General features: G+C 38.8%; 2 protein-coding genes across 10 annotated transcripts in view; one reads left to right on the top strand and one right to left on the bottom strand.

Annotated features, from left to right (window-relative positions):
* Positions 1–4,203, bottom strand: part of EAF2 (ELL associated factor 2) — a 118,982-nt gene extending 114,779 nt beyond the window's left edge. Inside the window, exon 1 of the mRNA XM_072613870.1 lies at positions 2,124–4,203. The gene's annotated coding sequence lies outside the window, so the exon portion shown is untranslated. The remainder of the gene's footprint in view (positions 1–2,123) is intronic.
* A 199-nt stretch (positions 4,204–4,402) lies between these two features.
* The window catches only part of IQCB1 (IQ motif containing B1), a 53,750-nt gene continuing 33,382 nt past the window's right edge, over positions 4,403–24,770 (top strand). The window contains exons 1-9 of one of the 9 annotated variants that reach the window (XM_072613850.1): positions 4,724–4,853; positions 6,253–6,367; positions 8,085–8,198; positions 9,552–9,654; positions 10,032–10,194; positions 13,314–13,443; positions 17,851–17,944; positions 22,090–22,189; positions 24,054–24,226. In XM_072613850.1, coding sequence (XP_072469951.1) covers positions 9,555–9,654; positions 10,032–10,194; positions 13,314–13,443; positions 17,851–17,944; positions 22,090–22,189; positions 24,054–24,226 — 760 coding nt within the window. In that variant the 5' untranslated portion in view covers positions 4,724–4,853; positions 6,253–6,367; positions 8,085–8,198; positions 9,552–9,554. The other 8 variants (XM_072613849.1, XM_072613852.1, XM_072613847.1 and 5 more) reach the window with 8 other exon arrangements.

Here is a 24,770-nt window from a genome sequence, read left to right as displayed (position 1 = left end):
CACCTACTTCAGCTTCTCTACTGGTTCCTTCCCTACTGCCTACAAACATGCTCATGTCTCCTCCATCCTCAAAAACCCCTCACTTGATCCATCCATTCCCTATATCATCCCAAATCTCTCCCTCCTTTCTGTGCCTAAGCTCCTTGAAAATGCTGGTGCCTCTACTTCCCTTCTTTTCACTCTCTTCTTAGTTTGCTACAGTCTGACGTCATCATTTTACAGAAACTCCTCTCTCCAAAGTCACTAACAACCTCTGAGCTGCCAAATCTAATGGCCTGTTCTCAGACCTCATCCTTCCTGATTTCTCTGCAGTCTCTGGCATTGCTGATCACCCACTCTCTTCTCCTTGATACTCTCTCCTCTAAATTTTGAGGACATTGCTTTCCTGGTTCTCTTCTTCCTCAGCTGACCACTCTTCAGTTTCCTTTGCTGGATCTTCACACCTGTCAACTCTGGGTATGCCCCAGGGCTATACCTGGGCCCTCTTCTCTTATCCCTCTCAGCTCAGCTCCAGGCATTTTCACTGGCTGTTTCCCAGGCATGGAATGCTCTCCCTCCTAGTTTCTGCTTCCTGGCTTCCTTCACAAAGTCCCAGATAAAATCCCACCTTCTACAGGAAGCTTTTCCTGATCTCTCTTAATTCTAGGGCCTTCCTGATGTTGATTATTTCCAATTTATCCTGTACAGAGCTTGTTTATACATAACTATGTATTTGCATATTGTCTCCCTCATTAGATTGGAAATTTGAGAGCAAAGATTGCCTTTTACCTTTCTTTGCATCCCCAGCACTTAACACAGTGCCTGGCACACCGTAGGCTCTTAATAAATGTTTATTTACTGACTGATGTTACTCTACCCTAGCAAGTGCCTTCTCTCTTTTCTTTATAGGTTCTAAGTAAGAAAGTTGCACATAAATGGCAATGTTACATCTTTGAGGAATGTTTATTTACATCTCAGATAAAACCAGAATATATTCTAAATTATTTTATACAGATACCTAGGAAGCTCTGGAGGGAGGAGTGGTGGAAGAAAAGAAGAAAGGAGAAGAGAAGAAAATCGATGAGAACTTAGGAAATAATGTTAGTACTAAGGGTGCTTCTTTGAGAGTTTGTACTCTCTTCCTCCTCCTTCTCTATGCCTAGGCCTACCACTGCAGAATCCACCACACATGAATATTTAAAAAGGTGGTAAGCTAGGATGGGAGGACAGTAGAGTCAGTCACCTAAGATCGTGCTCTTATAATTCCTGTGACTACATCTATTATCTGAATTACCACAGCATCTAGTATAATTCTATAATCAGTTGCTAAAATGTTTGCAGTCCTAGTCTCTAATTGTATCATACACCGTTCCTCTAACAAGACAGTAATTTGAGCCTAGGAACTATTTCTTCCTCCTTTTGTATCCTTCAAGTTGCTATGCTCACCATATGAACTCAATAAACATTTATCAACTAAAATGACATACTTGAACTATGGCTCATCAAGCTCACTATTGTTCTAATAATGGCTATGGGCCAATACAATTGTTTTCCTACAATGTCAATCTCAAAATGTCAGGGATGTATTCAAATATCACTTATTTTCCTTAATGCCCCATTCTAAGGTCATTAAAACTCTTCTATTCTAAAGGAGAAAAAGAGTTAAAGAGATATATGTGGATTCACAGGGATTTGGTCAACAGAATTTTAAAAGATACCTATAGAAGAAGGGAGGGCAGGTTACAAAACTAACAGTCTTTTTAAGAAAAATGTCAGGAGCATCAAAGTTTAGTGATAAATGCTAATGGAAAACAAAGCAGTTCTTTTCAAAAAGTCTTTTTGGAAGCAATAAAAAGGCCAAAGTACCATTGTTAATGGTAACTGAGAAAACAGATAAAAGCAGGTAAAGGAAGAAAAATTCTTCAATCTACTAAAGGGATGGTTTATTAGCCTTTGGAAAAAAAAAAAGTAGCAACAACCAAGAGCCAGCATGGCTTCAGAAAGAATAGGCCATGCCAAACTAATCTTATTTCCTTTTCTTTTAGGGTTTCTAGGATGGTAGATTAGGGATATATCAATGACATAGTGTACTTTATGCATAAGATGCTAGTACAGTCATGTAAATACAGAACTAGGTAACTTACAGAGCACAGAGAGAAGTCTTAATGAGTTGATATCAACTTGGAGAAGTATCTAGTGGATGGCCCCGTGGATTTACCCTTGACCCTGCACAGTTCAACATTCCTATTAATGACAAGGATGAACACATGGAGGTGACATATGCTGGCAGAAAATAATTCACATGATGGATAAAAATGAGGTTCCAAAACCTACCTTGACTAGGTAGAATGATTAACTGAATCTAATAAGATGGCATTTACAAGGAATAAATGTAAAGTATTCTAATTAGGTTCAAAGAAAACACTTTGTATTTACTAAGATTACAGAATGGGAGAGGCATGCATGGTTAAACAATAATTCTTGTGGAGAAAAAAAAAAGTTAGGGGTTGAGAAGAGGGCAGGCCCAGTATATGACAACCAAAAATGCTAATGCAATTTTTGCGTGCATCGATAAATTGTACATGATAATCCTGCCATTGGCCTATCCTAGACAGACAATATCTGGACTATTATGTCCATCACAAGCTGCCACATTTGACAGCTAACATTTATATAGTCCTTACTATATGCCAGGCACTGTGTAAGCACTTTACAATTATTCTCTCATTTGGTCATGTAGCTCATTTGATCCTCACAACAACCATGGGAGGTAGGTGTTATTATTATCCCCATTTTACAGATGAGGAAACTGAGGCAGAGTGACTTGCTCAAGGACAAATAGCTAGTTAAGTGTCTGAGGCTGGAGGAAGAACACTAAAAAGCTGGAGTGTATCTAGAGGAAAGCTGGTAGACTAGTAAGGAGACTGGAAACCAAGCCATAAAGAGAATCAGTGCAAAGAACCACGGAAGTTTGGCACAGAGAACTCGTTCTCTCCCTATAGTGGAGAACAAGAACACATGACAGTTTGAAGGCCTGTCATAACAATGAGGAATTAGATTTGTTCTGCTTGAACCTGAAATGCACAACCAGGAACAACAGGTTAGTGTCCTTTAGAAAGGCAGATGACAGATGACAGCTTAAGAAAAAAAAAACTCTCTCTGACAATCAGATCTTAGGATTTGTGCAGTAGCAGAATGGGCTGTTGACTATCTCTTCACTGGTCTTCAAGAAGAGGCTCCATGGCCAATTGGCAGGGATAGTCTAGACTGGATTCCTATTCAAGTATAGTTTGGATTAGGTGACCTTAGAGAGTCCTCTGAATTCCAGATTCTGTAATTCTATAACTTACAATAAACTCTCTGAACCCAACTAGCCTGAACCCAACTGTACTCTTCATCAGCAAGTTACTTAATACCTTCTCCAGCCCTTCTTAATACCTTGCAAGGTTTCTTTTGATTTGGTCTAAAACCACCTGTTCAGGTTTACCCTTTCAATGGGTTATGATTTTATGAATTTCAATCCTATCTCATGATGAAAAAGCTATTTTCAAGTTTCTACATTTCCAGACTAAAATGTTCTGTCCACTACCCTCCAACAGAAGCCCTATCACCTGCCTGATTGGTTTGCTATCTGCTTTAGCTCTATGAAATCATTTCTTTCAGTTTAGCAGCCACAGCTTCACCTCCCTCCTTTTCAAATGAGGGAAACTGAGAAAGAGAAAAAAGGAAAGCAAACACCCAGTTTCTTGGGGGAGGCCAGAGAGCCGGTCTAGTACCCAACAGGCAGAAACCCATTCAGGAGTCTTTCCACCTCCTGGGGAGAAAGGCCTCCAAGTGCTTCTTTTTCCATAGCCCACACTTTGGGATCCAGTTCCAAAATATGTGGAGCCAGTACTCTAGAACAGGTGATTCATAAAGGTGATCTTTCTAAACTCCTGAAATTCAGGTCCCTGTCAAAGTGCTCACGGGAGCCATCTGGTTGGGGTGGGGGCGGAGGTGGCAGAGGGAGCAAGGCACGGGCAAAAGGTGAGGAACCGCGGCTCCTTCACCTCCCCCGCCCCCATCATACCGGCATGGCACCAAGCTGCCAACGTTCCAGGTTCGCTCCGTCTTTGATCTGTTCCCTTCTTTCTACAGGACAAGGACCTGTCTGTCCCTCCTCCAAGCCGGCAGCAGCCTCCTCAGCCCCGGACCGGCCAGGCGCCTCCGCCTGTCACTCAAACCCTCCCCTCCCCCTCAGCTCCTCTTCCACGCCTCGGGCTTCCCAGCCCCACTAAATACCTCGGCCCCGCGCCCTCCGCGGGCCCGACGTGGCCGAGCAGGAGGGGGAGGGCGGCCTTTCTGCACAGGAGAAAGGTGGGGGACAGCTGGGAGAAGACTCCGGGGACACGGGCCGGTGGAGAAGGCCAGGTACAGACAGCCCCTTCTTGCCCCCACTCACAACGCACGGTGTGGAAGGCGCTGCGCGGATGCTTCTCGAAACTCTCTCCCAGCTTGAGCACCCGCTCGCGGCTGTCCAAGTACGGCGCTCCGCCCGGCCCATTCATCCTCCTCCGCCCCAGCTAGGCAGCACGCCACCTGCCACCTGGACCCGGAGCCGCAGCCAGCCAGCCAGCCAGCCAGCCTCTGGCCGCAAGCTCCCAGTCGCAGGCCCAGTCGGAGCGCGGGGCGGAGCCCCGAGCGGGCCAATGGGGAGCCTCGGAGGCGCGGATTGGCTGTTGCTTGACAACCCAAGGGGGTTTGGGGTGTGGCCGTGGGGGCTTCGAGTGGAGCCGCCGAAGGGTTTTCGGTGTGCGAGCGCCCGCCTCTGCTTTGCGCAGCCTCCGTTCGCCGGTGAAACTGTGGGGCGGAGAGATACGTCATCGGACGCTAAGGTTGGTACCCTCGTTCTGACGTGGGCGACCGCAGCCGCTGCCGCGGGTGGCCGTCTCTCGGCGAAACCCCTCGCGAGGGCGAGGTACCGGCGCCGCCAGTTCTTAAAGGGGGAGGGGAGTGGGGCGCGGAAGGGCGTCGAGAACGACGTGCCCCGAGCCTTCGGCGGAAGGATTTTCGGCTCCCGTCCTGTGAAGGGGCCGTGATGCCGAACGACGCCTGCGGAGCTTGGGGCGCCACGAGGGTCGGGAGGGCCGTCGCTGCTGCACGCGTCGGGGACCCCGGGTTTGGAGTGGCCCTTCCCACTCAGCGCGAAACTGTCCCCCCAGAGCCCTTGTAGAGCAGGTTCCCGGGGGCTTCGGGTTACCAGGGCGACGCCGATGGCGGAGCTTTGTGTGCTGAGCGTATGCCCCGGGGCACGGGAGGAACAGGCCTTTATTGAACGCCAGGTGTGTGCCGGGCACTGCCGCAGGCCCCCTTCACCCCTGAGGAAGCGGTGCAGTGCCGTGCGCAGGCTCTCCCAGCTCGTGCCCGAGGCGCATTGGAACCCGGCTCTCCGGCTCTCCGGTTCCGAGCCCAGCGCTCGTTCTAGCGCGTTAGCAGCCCACTAGCGCTTTGGGGACCTCCTTCCCTGTCCCTCCTGAAAACTGACAGGTCGGAGCCCTGAAGCCCTCAGCAGACTTTAAAGTACCGTGTAAATGCCAGCAGAATTCACAGAACTGGGTCACAGTCCTTGTGTGGAGGCACAGGTCCCACCTGGAGGGCAGGGTCTCCATAAAAGATAACTGTGGACTTGACCCGGTGCCAGGGGGTGATGCCAAGGTAAGGTTCTCTCATCCTAAACTAACCGGAACTACGTCCTTAGACACCAATTTGCCTTTCCTACTTGCAGCCCGCAGTGGTGTGCCAGTCAGTTCTTTGTTATTGCTGGTAATGGTTCTTCCTTTGGCATTGTGTCTAAGGGAAAGAGCACCGAACAGGCCGCAGCCGGCTGATTCTGCGCCCATGTACACACAGGTAGAGAGGGACTTAATGTCCTTAATCTTCTGAGGATGGTGGGTGGCCAAGTGGGTAGAGAGCTGAAGCTGGCCGCCGATACCCAGTTCTGTGACCCTGGCCAAATCTCTCCGCTCCTTTGTGCCTCAGTTTCCTTATGTGTGAAGTAATAGCACCTTACTTCCCTATGTGGTTGTGAAGGTAACGTCAGCTGATATTAGTAAAGCCGCATGTAAATGTTAGCATTTGTGGTGTGTTGTACCTCCAGCGCCCTTAGCAGTAAAATGGAGAGGTTGGACTAGATTAGTTCTGCGGTTTCTGCCAGCTCTAATTTTTAAAAATTCTGTCATTTAGAAGTTCACAGGTTCTTAACCTGCGGTGTTTAAATTGTATCTAAATCTTCAGACCACAGCAGATTTGAAAGTCAATTCGAGGAGGTGCTGCTGCTGCATGATTTTGAGAGGCATCCTGACAGAAGGAAAAACGAGCTAAAAGGAAGAAATACACCATAATAACTATGGTATTTCATTGCAGTGTCATAGAACTGATGCTTGTAACTACACTGAATCGTAAATGTTAGTTTGAATCGTGCCTAGGGTGCTGCAAATGTTACAGTAAGTTTGGGGCACTTGAAATCTGACCTGGAAAATGCTCTTACAGAGAATATTTCATTTCCCATCTTTAATGTTAGGAAATGAAGTGTTCCAGTAAATGAGAGTTATACTCGTGGCATAGTGGAGGTGGGGTATGGGGGAAATTACAAGTATAGTAAGCTACCTAAAATGGGGAAAAGACTTTGTATCTTACCCAACATCATATACCTCTGGACATTAATGTTTATGGCAAGGAGAAAAATTTTAAACTATTCAAGATGTAGCTTCAGATATTAAATATATATATTTAATATATAAATTACATATATATATAAATATATAAATTAAATATAAATAGTAATATATTGAACAGTTTCAAAGATTACTTCACAGAACAGTTAAATTCTCTTCAGATTTGTTTCAGAAATAATTCCCGGGCCTTTTTTCACTCCCTGGTGAGGTATGTTCCAGGTGATTTGACATAATTTGACCTGATAAGTGTGGATATTACTGTAGTTGGAGAAAAATGGAATCATATAAAATCTTTTTGTTTTATGTGATTATTTTTGCATTCCTTCAGGACTTTGTTTTTGGAACTGTGTTGCTTTCATGTACATTAGTATTGACAGATCCTAATAAAATATAAAGTCCTTAGTCTAATTATTGAATTGTCTGAACTTCAAATCACAAGATCTGTGGTGAACTAGAGCATGGAATCTCACATTAAGTTGCTAGTTAGTCCAAATATAGCTAATTATTATCTGTGGAAAGAAAAATAAAGTCTATGAAAGCATGACAGTTAAATATTATTTAAAGTAACATGGAGAGTTTGAAAATGTGGTAGATTTTATCAAATCCAACCAAGTAAAATTGTGGTTTTTATATCACTAAATTGTCATGAACATGTTATAAATCCTATGACAAATTATATCATTTTATATTATATAATTTTATATGAGGAAAGAGGAAAAGGGAACAAACACTGTGGTCCAGGGCTTTACAGATATCTCATTTGATCTTTTCTAAATTCTGGTCAGCAATACTCCTAATGATTTCCCCTACAAAACATATTGCCATTTGCTCAAACCTTAATATAGATGTCTACACATGCATATCTGTTAATATATATATTTTTCATAATTCAGTAATAAGTAAATTTGATTTTTGATAATAAAATATTCAGAAGAATGATTTTTTCTGAGGTTGTTTTTGTAGTTTCCTCAAAGAGCTCAGTCATGAATTTTATTTGCCAAAGCTAGTTGAAATCAATGTTTGTTTAATCATTGAGAAGTGAAGTATCTCCAGTTCAACAGACTAAAATTTGGTGGATATTTTGTTTTCTGAATTTGAGAACAAATTATCATCATCAAAAACAACTGATGTTCTGTTTGACAAAAGTAGCATGTATAAAAATATCATGACCTTGGTTGGTGGTTGTCATTCGTTCTTGAAGAGGACGAAAATGACATCACTGTGATAAAGTGAAATTTCAGTGTGTCCGACTGGCTGATCAGACCAATGTGAGCTCGGACTGCTGTACCACAGGTTGGACACAGATAGTCCATGTGAATATTTGGGGTGGCTACTCCAAATTTGCATGTCCTGTGTTTACTTTGTGTCATCCCAGTTCTGCTTGGCTTATAGAGCACAGTACTTTCTGAGGTGGGCATGAGCCGTCCTGTGCCAGAGTTCTTGAGAGAGACCTTGAGAGTGTCCTTGTATCTCTTCTTCTGAACAGCATGTGATTGCCTGCCCCAAGTGAGTTCTCCATAAAATAGTCTTTTTGGGAAGCATACTTTTTGCATTCGAACAATGTGGCCAGCCCATGGGAGTTGCTCTCTCTGAAGCATAGTTTGAATGCTTGGCAGTTCAGCTCAAGCAAGGACTTCAATATCTGGTACCTTATCCTGACAGGTGATAATCAGAATCTTCCTAAGATCATAACCTTAGAGCTAAAAGAATACCTAGAGTCAATTTAGTCCGTCCTCTTTTTTTTTCTTAGACAAGGAAAGTGAGTCTCTGAGTAAAGTGACTTGCTTTTACTTTCCACTTATGCAAGGTGATAAGTGGCTAAGCTGGATTTAGAACCCAGATCCTCCGCCTCCAAACACTTTTTCCCTTTATAGTGTTTTTGTTTCTAGCATAAATTCTTTATTCATTAAAATGTCCTCTCTGACTGAAGGTTTTTCCATTTTCATTACATTTATAAAGTTTCTTTCCTGTATGAATTCACTAATGAGTTTTTAGTTCTTGTTTTAAAGGCTTTCCCACATTTGTTACATTCGTAAGGCTTCTTTTCTGTATGAATTCTCTAATGATAACAGATGTTCTGTGGGTGGGATTCAGAGATTAAGTCATATAGGCAATATGAGAGATTGGAAGTCTTCAGACTTCCAACTTATACAAAAAGACGAATGAATAGGCTGTTTCCCTCTTTTGATCTTAACCGTAGTTGTATCTGCTCTGAACTTGGCTAGTGGAACTAAATACAACTACTAGGCCATGTAGTGACCACTGGTCAGCTGAACTACCTTATTTTTAACATGCAACATGCTGAACTCTTCTCTGGACAGCTCTGGTTGCCCATCAACCAATTAGGAAATTCCTGAACAGTTGCATATGACCTACATCACTCTCTAGGGCACATAACTAAGGACAGTTAAATAAAAAAGGGCTTCCCTAGTTAACTGTACTGTTGAAAGTTTCACATACAGATGGTTTCTAATTTCTAAATTCTAAAAGCAGGGACTTTAATGGGGGATTCCCCTTACTAATGGAAACTTGAGCTCTAGTTAGTTAGTCTTTATCACCTTTTATAAACCTTTTTGCTACCATGTCCAGGTGTTCCCACAATTTCAAACCTGTAGGCTTTCCCCAGGTGACACCTTTAGTCATAGAGATAATAGAACTACAAGGTAATAGAGTTCTGACTCCATATCTGACACTTCTTTAATAATGCTAGTCTACATATGGATTTTTGAATTTTTAACTATTGATATTGCAAATGCAAAAAGTTATTAAACACCTGTTATCCCCATTTAAAATGTTTTAATAATATAGTATGATAGGTCTCTTAACTGACCTATATTGTATACCTGTTTTTATTAAAAGATAATGGAATCAATCATTGTGGATCCAAGGATATTGTCTCTAGCTGCTGAGGTTACAGAAAGTCCTGAACAGAATGTTCCCGTTATGCTGTTGAAATTAAAAGGTAACGAATCTTTTCTGTGGTCATTCTGCAATATATATTTGAATAGTGAAACCATAGAATCAGCTTCCAAAGTTATTTTGGAAAGTTGTATTTTAATCATCTAATTCTGAATTGTAGATGTAACTTACACTTAGTTGTTTCAGAGCACATTTGCATTTTTGTTCCAGTAAATAACTGAATGATTGATCAAGGTGCTAAAGTATATATTTTTCTTTGAATCCTTACAATCTAGTTCTATCAAATCAGGGTTAAATATTGACTATCTTTGAACAAGTCATGATGCTTTCAATTATTTTTAAAGTTGTTATAAAATTTTTAAAAGCTATTGTAATTATGATGGAAGTAACTAAATATAGCTTTGTTTCCTTTTGCCTCAGACATTTTAAACAGTGCCCCTGTGGGAAGCTCAGAATTAAAAAAGATTAAGCAGGACCTACATTGCTATGACCTCATTCAGTATTGCCTATTGGTCCTTAGAAAAGATGTCACCAAAATCCAAGGTGGTTGGATGACTATTTCCCAACTTGCACAGATATTAAGGTAAACATGGAGAAATGAATCAAGAATTAATTCTTATTCTTCTTAGTTCCCTTTTCATTCTAGAATCTTTGTTATGTTCTTATAAGAAAAACATGGTTACCTGGTGTGTTGGAGAATGGGGAGTTATTTGTACTGTGATTTTCCTTGTTTTCTCCCAGAGACTCATAAATGAATGAAATTGTGATTTAGACACGTAGTTCAGCATTGCTCATAAAAACCTTAGGTTTTATGGCTGGCACTTTCATTGAAGTTTTTTTGTCTATGAAGTTTTGTCCTGTGAACGTCTGGGTGTCTCAGATGTTATTCTTTCTTTACTGGAGTTTTGCTTTATTGTGGCTGGCTTGATGGATATGTGCAAGCAATTGCCTTCTTTCTCCATCCTTTTAAGTTTAAAGTCTTCTTGATTAAATTTGTAATACATGCAGAAAATAGGTTCTTACCAACTTTTGGTAGATATATGCAGTTTCTAACCTGAAGTTTGCAGTTTCTGTATTTTAAACCATGGTCCAGAAATCCAAACCCTATTTTCAGGTGCCACCTTAGCCTAAGCAAATTTCACATCCTGAGTAATTTTCTCATCTGCATGGTTCTTTGTCTTCAAAAGACGGAACTGAGAATGGCACAACCAGTTGCCCCATCATCTTTGCTTTATTTGTCCAAGACTTCATAATCATTGACAGTAATACATCTTAGGTTCCTAGAGGGCAGGAGTTCTTTTATTTTTGTCTTTGTATTCTGAGTGTCCCACAGAGGATATTGAGACTTCAGAAAGTAATGGGTTCCCCCTCATTGAAGATCTTTTGGCATCTATCTTATCTTGTCCCGCAGATTACCTTCTCTATTTTCTCTACTCTGTCACTTATCTTAAAGTCTCTCCCTGTTTTCTGGCTTCTTCCCTGCTCCCTACAAATATTCCCATGTCTTTCCTATCCTCAAAAAACCTGTTCTTGATCTGTCCATCCCTTGTAGATATCACGCTATATTTCTTCTTCCTTTTCTGTCTAAACTACTTTTGAAAGATGTTTACAGTATATTCCTCCACTTACTTTATTCTCACTCCCTTCTTAACTCTCTTCAGTTTGGCTTCTGATCTCCTTATTCAACTGAAACTACCCTTTCCAAAGTTGCCAGTGATCTCTTAATTTCCAAATCTAATGACCTTTTTTCATTCAAATTCTTGACCTTTCTGCAGTCTTTGACACTCTCAATCCCCCTCTTCTTGATAAGTTTTTCTTTCTAGGTTTTTGTGACATTACTCTCTCTTGATTCTCCTCCTACGTGTATGACTTCTTCTCAGTTTTCATCGCTGGATATTCATCTGAGTCTTGCCCACTAACCCAGTGCCCTATCCTGGTTCTTCTTCTTCCTCTATACTGTTTCACTTGGTGATCTTATCCCCTCTTATGGATTGAACTATCATTTCTATGATGATGATTCTCAGATTTCTTTGTCCAGCATTTTCAACTATCTATTCGACATTTGGAATTAGATGTCCTGTAGTCATCTTAAACTCAATATATCCAAAAATATATCCCCCAAAACCCTCCTTCTTCCTTACTTCCTCATTACTGTAGAGGGTATCACCATCTTTCTAGTCACCCAGGCTTACAATGTAGGTATCTTCCTCAGCTTTTCACTCTTAGCACTCTTTATCCAATCTGTTGTCAAGGCCTCTCCATTTTAATTTTGTAACATCTCTCTCATGTATTCTCCTTTCTTTTCTGACATTGCCACCACCTTGGTACAAGCCCTCATCATGTCACCTTGACTGCTAGCAATAGATAACTTCTGACTGTTCTCTCTGCCTCAGATCTCTCCCTACTCCATTCTGTCTTCCACTCAGCTGTCATATGGATCTTCCTAAAACTTAAGTCTGATCATATCCTTGCCACCATTCAATAAATTCCAGTGGTTTCCTGTTACCTCCAGGATCAAATATAAAATCTACTGTATGGATTTTAAAGCCATTAATAACTTGACCCCTTCCAACCTTCACAATTTTCTTATACCTTCTTATACCTTACTCCTCCCCTCTTCTTTCACCCCCACACAGTGTGCACTTATCTAGTGACAGTGCATTCCTTGCTGTTTCTCTAATTAGATACCCTGTCTTCAGACTTGGAACATTTTCACTTGCTGTTCCCCATGTCAGAAACTCTGTTTCTCCTCATCTCTGCCTTCTGGATTTCCTAGCTTCATTCAGGTCTCAGATAAAATCTTACCATCTGCAGTTCTCAGTTCTCTTAATCTTAGTGTCTTCCCTTTTTAGATTATTTCTCATTATCATTTGTGTGTATGCACTTGTGTGCGCATGGATGCATCTGATACATAATTGTTTGCATGTTGACTCTCCAGTTAATCTGTGAGTTCCTTTATAGAGGAAGGACTGTCTTTTGCCTTTCTTTGTATCCCCAGTGTTTAGCACAATGCCTGGCACATAGTAGACACTTAAGAAATGCTTGTTGGCTCACTGAAGTTAGAAGACCACTGGTTGGGAATGTTCTGGAATGTATTTATGATCAGTTGTGCATTGAACTAAATTCTTCCCTAATCACGAATACAAATACTTAAGGAACCATTTCTTTAAAAGTGTATTGAAATCACAGATCTTTTCTTTTATGTCACTTTCCTTTTAGAGAAATAAAGGAATGAAAGCAGAAATTTTGGAGGTGTAAGCACTACAGAAACATCAGTAGTCCAACTGGAATTAGAGCTCTTACTTTCCTGATTTCCCTTTGAGTTTTAGCTTCTATGTATTTTCAGATGTTAATTTTTTTTCAAGAAGAATTGATAAACACAGATGTCACATATGATATATTTCCATTTTTGAGTGACTGAATGCTTCTCTTGTGTGTTCCTTCAAGTGAGCTAAACCTCATATGATTGCTAGGTGCTCAGGAATCTAAGTGCTAAATTTAACTGTAAGTTTACTTTTTCTGAAAGTTATCAGTCTTATTTTGAAGGAAGAGTTCTTTGTTTATCAGGCAGTTGTAACAGAAAAAGGATGCTAAAGAATTGCGGCTAAAAAAGTTGGGTATTTGTGATTGTTTTAATGCTCAGCTAACATTTTTGTAATGAATGCAAACCAAATCATACACAAAACTATGTTCTTGTTTTAGCCAGTGCTGTGTGGGATTAGAACCAACAGAAGATTCAGAAGAATTTTACAATAAATTGCTTCCTTCAGCTGCAGAAAATTTCCTTGTTTTAGGGAGACGATTGCAAAAATATTACATCAGTGCTGTTAAGGTATGTGCATATGTTCAACCCTCTGAAGATATTTCTGCTGTTTAAGAAAGAATATTATTTTTTCAGTAGATATCTGTTGGAAAGTAAGAATAAAAATAAATTGGCAGCTTGTAACATTTTTTTTATTGCAGTCAAATTGAAGAAGATTGGGAGAAGATAACCTAAACTTGAAAGCTGTAAAATTCTGGTTGGAATGGGATGAAAAGAAAACTCCACCTATATTTTAAGGCTGCCCTCTCCCACTTGTCTTCATAACTGTCCAAAGAAATATTTGTTTCCAGTGTCTCTAGCTCGGTATATAACCTCTTCTGCAAACGTAGGAGGGAAGATTTAGATTTCTAAATTCAGTACTTTTAACAGCCCCCCTCCAGGAATAGAGAATAAAAATAAGATTTTTCTCTATCTGCTGAATATTGTTTTTGCATGCAACTGAGAAATAAGAAATACAGGCAACGGGGTATAGAAATCTATCTTGCCCTGTAAGAAAAGAGAAAACATGGGGATAAGAGAAGGAATGTGTGTGATAGAAGGGAAGGCAGATTGAGGGAAAGAGTAATCAGAATGTATGGCGTTTTGGGGTGGGGGGAGGGGAGATGGGGAGAAAATTTGGAACTCAAAATTTTGTGGAAATGAATGTTGAAAACTAAAAATAAATTAAAAAATAGCAAGTTTTACAATTAAAAAAAAGATAGCTTAAGGGTTTTCCTATCCCTCTTTTTCTTTTGAAATCATAGTGAGAAGAATTCAGTGGGATCTTTTTGTAGACTTAAACAGCAACTTACAGGATGGGATGGCCTCCACTTGAGAGATTTTATTGTTTTTTTAGCATTTTTATTTAAAATTTTGAATTCCAAATTCTATCCATCCCTCTCCTCTCCCCTCCCTTAGGCAGTAAGCAATCACATATTGGTTATACATGTGTAATTGCATAAAACATTTCCATATTATTTATTTTATACAAAAAGACTCAAAATGAATAAAATGAAAGAAAAAAATTGAAAAATAGCATGTCAGTCTGTATCCAGTCAGTATCAGTTCTGTAGAGACAGATAGTATGCTTCATCATTAATTAGTCTTTTGGAATTGTCTTGGATCATTGTGTTGCTGAGAATAGCTAAGTCATTCACAATTCTTCATCATACAGTATTGATGTTACTGTGTAGTGTTCTCCTGGTTTTGCTCACTTCACTTTGCATCAGTTCATGTAACTCTTTCCAGATTTTTCTGGAATCATCCTGCTTGTCATTTGTTATAGCACAATAATATTCTACCACAATCATATACCACAACTTGTTCAGCCATTCCTCCGTTGATGGTTATACCCTCAATTTCCAATTCTTGGCCACAACAAAAAGCATTGCTATAAATATTTTTGTGTAAATAGATCCTATTCTCCTTTTTTGGATGTCTTTGGGATATAGACATAACAGTGATATTTCTGGATCAAAGGAAATGCATAGTTTATGCATAGTTTTATAGCCCTTTGAGCATAGTTCCAAATTGCTCTCCAGAAAGGTTAGATCTTTCACAACTCCACCAACAGTGCATTAGTGTCCCAATTTTCTCCACATCTCCAGCATTTATCATTTTCTTTTTCTGTCATTAACCAATCTGCTAAGTGTGAGATGGTACCTCAGAGTTGTTTTAATTTGCATTTATCTGATCAAAAGTGATTTAGAGCATTTTTTTCATGTGACTATCAATAGCTTTAATTTCTTTGAAAACTGCCTGTTCATATCCTTTGACCATTTTATCAACTGGAGAATGACTTATATTTTATAAATTTGACTCAGTTCTCTATATACTTGAGAAATGAGGCCTTCATCAGCGATATTTGTTAAATTTTCCCCCAGTTTTCTGTTTTCCTTATAATTTTAGTTGCATTGGTTTTGTTTGTGTAAAAACTTTAATTTTATGTAATCCAAACTATCTACTTTACATTTTGTAATACTCTCTAGAGCTTATTTGGTCTTAAATTCTTTCCTTATCCAGAAATCTGACAAATAATCTATTCCATGTTCTCTTAATTTCTTTGTGGCATCACCCTTTTTGAATAAAGTATGTACCCATTTTGACCTTATCTTGGTACAATGTGTGAGATGTTGGTTTATACCTAGTTTTTACCATACTGTTTTCCAGTTTTCCCAGCAGCATTTGTCAAATAATGAGTTTTTGTTTCAAAAGCTTGGGTTTTTTACATACTAGATTACTATGGTCATTTGCTATCATGTAATTTGTAGCTAATCTGTTCACTTGGGAGTTTTTAAGGAATTTAAGGATGAGATTGAGGAATTGTTGGCCAGATTACCTAAACTTTGATTATAAATGGCTGCTATACAGGCATACCTCATGTTACTGTGTTTTCTTTATTTTGCTTTGAAGATAATTACTTTTTTTTTTTTTTTTTACAAGTTGAAGGTTTGTGGCAATCCTTGACTGAGCAAGACCATTAATGATATTTTCCCGACAGTATGTGTGCTCAAGTCTTGTTTCTGTGACACATTTTGGTAATTCTTGCAACATTTTAAACTTTTTTGTTATTATTTTATCTGTTATGGTGACCTGTGATCAGTGATCTTTGATGTTGCTATTGTGATTGTTTTGGGGTACCTCCCCCAAAACCAAGCCCATATAAGATGGGGAACTTAATTAGTAAATGTTGTGTGTGTTCTGATTGCTCTGTTGACGGCTCCCCAGTCTCCCTCTCCTCAGGTCTCTCTGTTCCCTGAGAAACAAAAGTATTGAAATTTGGTCAATTAATAACTACAATAACCTCTAAGTGTTCAAATGAAAGGAAGAGTCAATCAGTGGGGCAAATTTCATTGTCTTATTACAAGAAATTGCCACAGCCACCTTAACCTTAAGCAACCACCACCCTGATCAGTCTATCACCATCTATATTGAGACAAGACCCCCCATTAGGAAAAAAATTATGACTCTCTGAAGGCTCAGATGATGTTTGATATTGTTTAGCAATAAAGTATTTTTAAATTCAGGGATGTACATTTTTTAGACATACTATTATTACACACTAATAGACTGCTGTGTAGTGTAAACATCACTTTTATATGCACTGGGAAACAAAATAATGTGTGGGATTTGATTTATTGCAGTAGTTGCTTGAATGTGGTGGTCTGGAACCAAACCCATAGCATCTCTGAGGTATGCCTGTACTGGAGTCTTGTAGCAATCAGAATTAGGGAAGGGCTTTGAGTTTATCCCATATGATGATTACTTGAAAGAATTAAAGAAAAGCAACAAAGAAGAGAGAGTCCTGGGGGACATAGCTTCAAGGATTATAAGGGCTGTTATACGGAAGAAGAGTAAATTAGATTTGTTCCACTTATCTCCAGATGTCAGAATTAGGACAGTTGGTAGAAGCAGAGACACAAATTTAAGATTTAATACAAAGAAAAACTTGCAGATACATAGAGAACTATGCAAAAATAGAAAAGCCTTTCTCTTTGAGTAGTGGCTTCCCCATTATTGGAGATCTTCAAGTAAAGTTTAGGTGACCATTTATTGGGGATATTGTAAATGGGATTTTTACTGGAGTCTGGGTTGGATTGGATAGGCTCATAGGTCTCTTTCAACTCTTAAAAGCTCTGATTTCTATGATCTTTTCGGTTCTCTTGTCTTTATAGACAAAGTAATATAAAAAGTGGCATTCTCCTTATCTGGTATAGCAGAAAGATCATGAAATTTTGGAGACAACCTGGGTTCAAATAGCTACCGTTGTCTCCTCCAACTCTGAAATTCTGTGCCTCTTTGAACAGCAGATTTCCAGTATCATCCTTATCTAGAAAAAGAATTCCACAGGCTACCTTTTTAATCAAAAACCAGTGAATCTCACTTACAGGAACATATTCCCAGACTCTGTGGTAGGGGTGTTCTGGGAAGTGCCGTGAAATTGGAAGACAAATACTTTGCAGGAAATGTTGTAGGAGGAGTTCTCATCTAGAAACAACTTGGACTAGATGATTAAGAGGTATTGTGGCATAGTGGAAAGAATATTGACTTTGGGGTTAGAACTTGAGTCAAATCTTACTGTGTGTGTGACCATGCACAAGTCTCTTAACATCTCTGGGAGGATTGGACTATATGACCCTTCCAACTTTATAGCTCTTAAGATTTATGATCTTATTCAGTACTTCTAAATTTTGAGATTCCGTGATTCTAAAACCTTATTTATTTTGGCATTAGGAAGTTTTCACATCATTTTCATGTATATTATTTCTTTTAATCCTCTTAGCTACCATGTGCTGTATACAAAAAAGAAGCCAATACTCAAAAGTTTGGTTGCTTAAAGTCACATAGTTAGTGAATGGAATAGCTTGGAATAGAACTTATGTTCTGTGACTCCCAATTAGAGCTATATTAAAGTTGCTATGTTTTCTTTGCTTTAAGGATGAAGAAAAAGATGAATTCTTGTGGCATTTTCAGAGTGTGATAGACTCTCTGTGCTGGCTACTAGGAGGGCATATTCAGCTCACTAAATATGGTAAGAGAAGATTAGGCAGGTAAGTACAGAACAAAATAACAAATTGTCATTGTAGATTTTAATGGCATTATTAAGAATCCAGATATTGTTTTTTAATATACATAGATATATACCTATATATATCTATGTATACACACATAAATATATTTATATACTCACATATGTACATTTTTTCCCTGTAACTTAACAGATGCTGAGTAAAACAGCCTTGAAATAACCCTACCAAGAGAAATATATCTGTGGATTACTCTACTGTTAAATTTTTATTTATAGAATGAATATATTATGTTGATGGGAGATGGCACCAGAATGAAGTTTTCTTAAGTCTACGTTTTAGTCAGTCACTCAGCATTTATTAAGTGCTTACTATGTGCCAAGCACCGTCCTAAGCACTGGGGATATAAAGAAAAGCAAAGACCATCCCTCCCCTCAAGGAGTTAACATTTAATTACCCAGTGTTCTCAGAAATGATTATTAGGGGTTGTCTCAGCTTTAGAAATTGGCTAGTCTTTCCTTATAATTCTTCGATTCTGGCAGGCAAAAAATTGTCTTTAACGGCTAAGACATAAAGAGAGTTAGTAATAGTTGAATAGTAATATGAAATGGACCCAACATAGAAGATCTAAGGTAGGAAGATTTAGACAGAATTTAAAAGTAGAAGTTTGTCCCTGGTGCCCTTATCTCCCTTTCTATCTGCCCCAATCCTAATAAACACAAAGTGGCCTCTAGCTAACCAAAATCTCCACTGTCATGTCTGACCTAGGTTGACACTCCACATTCCCTTTTCTCCTCTACCTACAGTATAAGTAATCTGGGATAAGGGTTTTGAGGAAATTTGTTTAATTCACAATAAAATATGAATGATAAATAGCTAGTAAGTGCTGATTGGATTGGAATAGCTGCCTTAAAACCTCCTATTTGCTTTTTAATTTTAAGAAAGGAACTGTTTATTCAGTTCCCTAATTGATGAAATTTTAGACATTTTTTTTTGTTGTTTTTTTTTTTTGTTTTTGTTTTTTTCTTCTCAAATGTGTCTTATTTTTTTTTATTTATTATTTTTAATGGTTTACAATCGCTGCCACAAAATTAAGATTTTATTCCCCCCCACACCTACCCCCTACTACCCCCCTCCCCCCCACGACTGCATACAATTCTGTGTAGGTTCTACATATACTTTCCTATTGAGTACATTTTCACTATAGTCATGCTATGTAGTCGAACTAAAATAAATGGAAGAAATCATATAACAAATCAAAACATGATACATGAAAACACGCATACACACAAACATGATCTGCTACATTCTGCAAATGACTTCCCTATTTCTTTCTCTGAGTGTGGAAGGCATTTTGCCTTAGAAATCCACCACTGGGATTTTTTTTTTTAATAAGTTCTTGCATTATTACGAAATTCCAAGTCTACCAGAAAAAACTCTCACACACTTGTGGTCGTTGCTGTGCACAAAGTTCTCCTGGTTCTGCTCCTTTCCCTCAGCATCAGATCATATAAGTCCTTCCAGGCCCCTCTGAGGTCTTCTTGTTCATCATTTCTTATGGCACAATAGTACTCCATTACATTCATATACCATAATTTATTCAGCCATTCCCCAATTGATGGGCATCCCCTTGACTTCCAGTTTTTGGCAACTACATAGAGTGCTGCTATAAATATTTTTTTACATGTGGGACCCTTTCCCATTTTTATGATCTCTTGGGGATACAGTCCTAGTAGCGATATTGCTGGGTCAAAGGGTATGCACATTTTTGTAGCCCTTTGGGCATAGTTCCAAATTGCTCTCCAGAATGGTTGGATGCGCTCGCAGCTCCACCAACAATGAATTAGTGTTCCAACTCTCCCACATCCTAATTTTAGACATTATGAGAGAAAAAACACAGTCTGAAAAATTGGAAAAGGAAAAATATAATAATTGACATTAACATAGCACTTTAGTTTCCAGCAGAATTTTACATATATTTTCTCATTTGAGCCATATAACTACCCTATGAGGGTTTTATTATCTCTTTTTTACAGACGAGGAAGCTTAGGAGGGAAACAAGATTATTTGTGGATTTCTAGGCCTGTTGCCTACCTAAGGGAAGAGGATAGGGCTACTTGAAAATTACTTCTTCCTAATCAATCCTAATCAATCAGTCTATTCCCTTAGTGCTAGGTGATCTCAGTGAAGTGCTAGCAGGTAAATAGTTTTCCTATTAAAGGCTTCATAACTGATATTGTAATTCTATTCCCTTGGTTCCATTCTGGACCCCCCTCCCAAAAAAATGTCTACCAAGTATATTTACATTTTAAAAGAGTCTTATTAAACCAAATGAATCTTTAACCTGTGATTTGGGAGAGTTATTTTGGGAGTGAGATCCTTTCTATTATCACTTAAAACATTTGCCTAAATTGCCTTCTAGACATGTCATGTCCTTGAGGCAGAAATGGAAAGTGCCTTTGGAAGAAGTAACCATTATCTTTGTCTGCATCTTTGTTATAGCTAACCTCTGCATCCCAACCTTCCACTTTCTCCCTCACAGTGCTCTTCAGACCCCAGGCCTTCTGAGCCCAGCTTCTAAAGCACCTCTGTTCTCTTCTCAGATTCAACTCCTATGCTTTTCCTGTGTTATCTTGACTTCAGGTCTTTGCTTTCCAAGATGTAGATTGAGGTCTGAACCGTTGTTGGAAGACAGGAAATTTGAAGGAGACTTTATGCAGAAATACAGGGTGAACAAAGGGTTTCTCTTAACTGTGTGATAACTGACTTCTGAATTTGGCCAGCAGAACTATCAACTAATCTACCTTGCCAGGTAGTAACTACTTGAACCCAAGTGGACTCCAGTTATCTGGGGACTGCTTGATGGTGAATAGGAGTCATTGTTACATACACACATATCGTCTGTTTATAAAGGATTTACCCAGAAGACACTTGTTGGAAGCCTTTGTCCATGTTGAACTAGTGACTCCAGAAAGTTCAGAAAGAAAGGCTAGCATTTCATAGGATCTCTACTGGGGCTTCTGTTAGAAGCTATTAGGAACATGAGCTCCCCATGAATAAAAACATTTTTTGCCACCATTATGGGATTCTTACTGACCTCTTCCTCCCATGATTTGATTCTAGGATCTCCGTGTCCTACAGTCTTCTCTAGCAGAAGTGTCTTCAATTCCAAGCTTACCTAAGGTGAAGTGGAATCTGACAAAGAAGGGTGTATTCCCAGTGTCTAGCACAGTGTCTGGCACATGGTAGACACTTAATAAGTACTTATCGATTGATTAGGAGATGGAGTGTGACCAAAGGATCTGGACATCACTTACCAAAAGAGAGCCATTGAATCACATAACATTTTTATAATAACAAGAAATGACAGAAGCAAAAATAACCTATCTGTAAAACTTTGAAGTAGGCATGCTTTGATCTCAGAAACATTTTCCCAGAAAATCCAAGTGTTTTTTTAAAAAACTATTATGAACTAGAAAATCAGACATGTAAATATTCCCATATGCAAAAGCCACCAGAAAAAAGGATTGTAAATGAAACTGAATCTATTACCTATGGCTGTTAAAAAGGTGTATTAAGTTTAAAATGGAAGTACCAACAATGCACTGCTTACTGGTGCCCCCTTTGAACTTAAGCTTTTTTTTTAATGAAAAACATTTAAATCAAGAACACTAAGCAATTCATCAAAAATTTTTTTAAAAACCTCATAATGAAGTTCATTGATTTGTCATAGTTATGAACTTTAAAATCAGAGTTCATATAATCAGAATTGGTATGATTTATATTTATGATTATTGAAAATGTTGACCTTTAGAAACTTTATTGTAGAGCACACCTGCACAACTTGTACACTTCTGGTTGCAGAAAGGTTAGACTAGAGATAGAGTAACAATGGCTGCCCCAGGTCACATGACAAATAGGAGTGGCAGTGGCAACTGCATTTTTCACAGCCTGCCTAAAATCCTTTGGTGGGCCACAAGCGGTCCATGGGCCATATATTGAGCAAGCCTATTGCAGTGTGTGAAGAGCAGGAAATACTCGATTTTGACACTGACAGTTTTAATGCTGAGGTCTCACTTGAAACTTGGTATTTGCCTGCTTAATTAGTATTCACTTCTTTGATTTTTCCTTTTTCCTTCTATTCCTACAGTACTGCAAAGTGATCATTTTTTACATTTGTTGCTAACTGATGATGTTGAAACAGGATCTGCAGTCATGACTGTACTACAAAACATCTTACAAGTCAAAAGGTGCCTTGGTTTACATAATTTTTTTTCTGTGAAGTAGCATGTATTTAATTTATGTCAGTTTTTAGGAAGCACACTATTTTATATTCTATGTGCCTGACATTTGAGAAATCATAACAATATTTGTCATAGAAAAAAATAAAAAAGAATCATAGGGTACTGAAAGCTTAATATGCAAATGGAGCTTTTTTTCTTTTAGAGCTCAGAAGTACTATAAATTGGTACTTCCCAAAACATAACTAGAACAGTAGGTGCCCCCTTTCTCACCCCAGTATGTGGAGGATGTCAGGAGCACTATGTAAAATCCTACATTATTATACAGTCTGTTTGGTAAATATTAATTGAGCACATGAGCTTAACAAAATAGTAATAGTAATAGTTACTGTGGAGGAATACAGAGGCAAAGAGGGCTCAATCAGTTTGGTGTGTTGGATGCAGTTTAGTTGGAGACACCAAGCATATAAACATCAAGGAACTAACAAAGAATTGTGAAGTGACATTTGAACACACATTGTGGAGTTGAAGCCAGTTAAAACTTTAGAGGTCATGATGATACCATATGTATCACTTCTGATGGGGTATTAAGTAAAAGAAATATCAAATTATGGTGGGATTAGTAAGTGAAAATATTTTGGGGCAGTAAATTTTCAAATTGGATCCTGAAAGAAGTTATGAGCTTGAATTGGTGGAGAGGACCCCCTTCCTAATCAGAAAGAGAAAAAAAAGCTTTAGAAACTGAAAGACTTATTAGGGGAGAGTCAGAAGATTGGCTTGATTAGAAGATCATTCCATAGCACTAGATTTCAAAAGATTAGGGATGGAGTGGGTGGGGAAAAGTGGTAGTGGCTGTTTTAAATAGTCATACCATGGCCATGTGTATCAGATTTGTTGAAGTTTTATAGTCATTATATGTACAGTTCATTTGGCAATTAATTGTGTGCCTGCTTGGGGGCACAGTTTTCTCCCCTCCCCCATATGCGTTCTCTCCTACCTTTCTCCCAATTCCCCGGCCACTCAGACCCCATAGGGCGGCTGGTGAGGAAGAGACATTTCTCTTGGAAGAGATGAGAAACACCTGCTTTAATATTTTCGTGAGATGAAGAACCATTAAGGCTTCCCATCAGCCTGAGGTCCTCTGGGTCTTACCATCTGCCATGCCTCTTTGCCCGTTGCAACCTACTGGTGTACCCTAAGGACTCCTGGGTCTTTCCATCCACCTTCTCACTGTATCCTTAGGACTTTAATCTACTCTATAGCTGAACTTTTATGTGTTATCTTCCATAATTAGGGTGTGAGTTCTTGAGATTAGATCATTTTTTTTCTATTTGTATCCCCAGTGGATTTAGCACAGTAATAAATTATTAATAAATGTTCATTCATTAATGGTGCTCTGTAACATTTTCCTCTATTCAAGATAATGTCACAAGATAGTGTACAATTAATTAGCTGGCTGAACTGTGTAGATAGTAACTGTAGGACTTAAACATGTTTGCTTAACATGGTAACAGTATAACTTGAATTGAGATGTCACAAAGCAATAAATAATTAATTGCCAAATAGTTTATCATCATTTAAATTTTTTCTTGTCTCCACCTAAATCACAGCCCCCTTGAAGGGATAGACCTTGATTTGTATTTTTTTTGTCATCAGCAGTGCCTAACATAGTACTTTGCACGTAGCAGTCAAAAAATACTTGTTGATAGGAGTTGATGTATCTTTAGAGTCACGCAGTATGTTTCAGGATTGGTAATCTTTGAATCATCACTGTTTTATGGTCAGTTATCAGAGAAGTGGAATTTTTATGAAATTAATTTTAATACGTACTTTAGCTGCTAATGTTTTTTTGGATTTCTTTTTGTTTTTTTAGTGGAGACTTGCTCACAATAAAAGAAAAAGCCCTTCATTCAATTTTAGATGAACTTATTTTTAAGCTGTCATCTTCAACTAGTCTTGTCATTGGAAGTATTGCTATAAAATTATTGCTATTGATGGCCAAATCCCAACCAGAAATTATGATGCTGCTAAGAAGTCGGTATACAGGTAATGTATACAATACTTCTTTGGTCTTGAGCTTGGTAAAACAAAAGCATTTTACTGATGGCTACTTAAGTGGAAGTGCAGCTATTATGAAGAAAAAAAATTGAGGTGTATCAGTAAAATAACATTTCTTTGTTCTAATAGATGACCTGTCTCTAGTGCTTTGCTGACATTATGGTGACAAATTCATTATCCATATCATTATTTTCTAAAAAATGAACATGGAGTAATGTTAGAGGGCTGGCCTTGGAATCAAGAAGATCCTTCTGGGTTTGAATCTTGCTTCTAACACGATCTAGATCTATGATCCTGGGTTAGTCACTGAACCACATCGTGTTTCAGGCAAATCCTTAAGACTTAATCCGTAAGGCAGTCTTTAAGTTGCAGAAGAGTTGCAGGTCTACTTTGATAGAGGAAGTTTTTATGCTGGGACTTCTCTAGACAAATGAAATCACAAGTTGGGTGCAGAGGGAAATTTTCGTGGTGCTGACACAACAGATAGATAAGGAGAATAATTGAGGTATGGTTGAGCTTTTCACAATACTTT

The sequence above is a fragment of the Notamacropus eugenii genome, chromosome 5 (assembly GCF_028372415.1).
Source record: "Notamacropus eugenii isolate mMacEug1 chromosome 5, mMacEug1.pri_v2, whole genome shotgun sequence".
Classification (NCBI taxonomy): domain Eukaryota; kingdom Metazoa; phylum Chordata; class Mammalia; order Diprotodontia; family Macropodidae; genus Notamacropus; species Notamacropus eugenii.
Note: the sequence above shows the minus strand (reverse complement) of the source record. Positions and strands in the feature narration are given on the sequence as shown.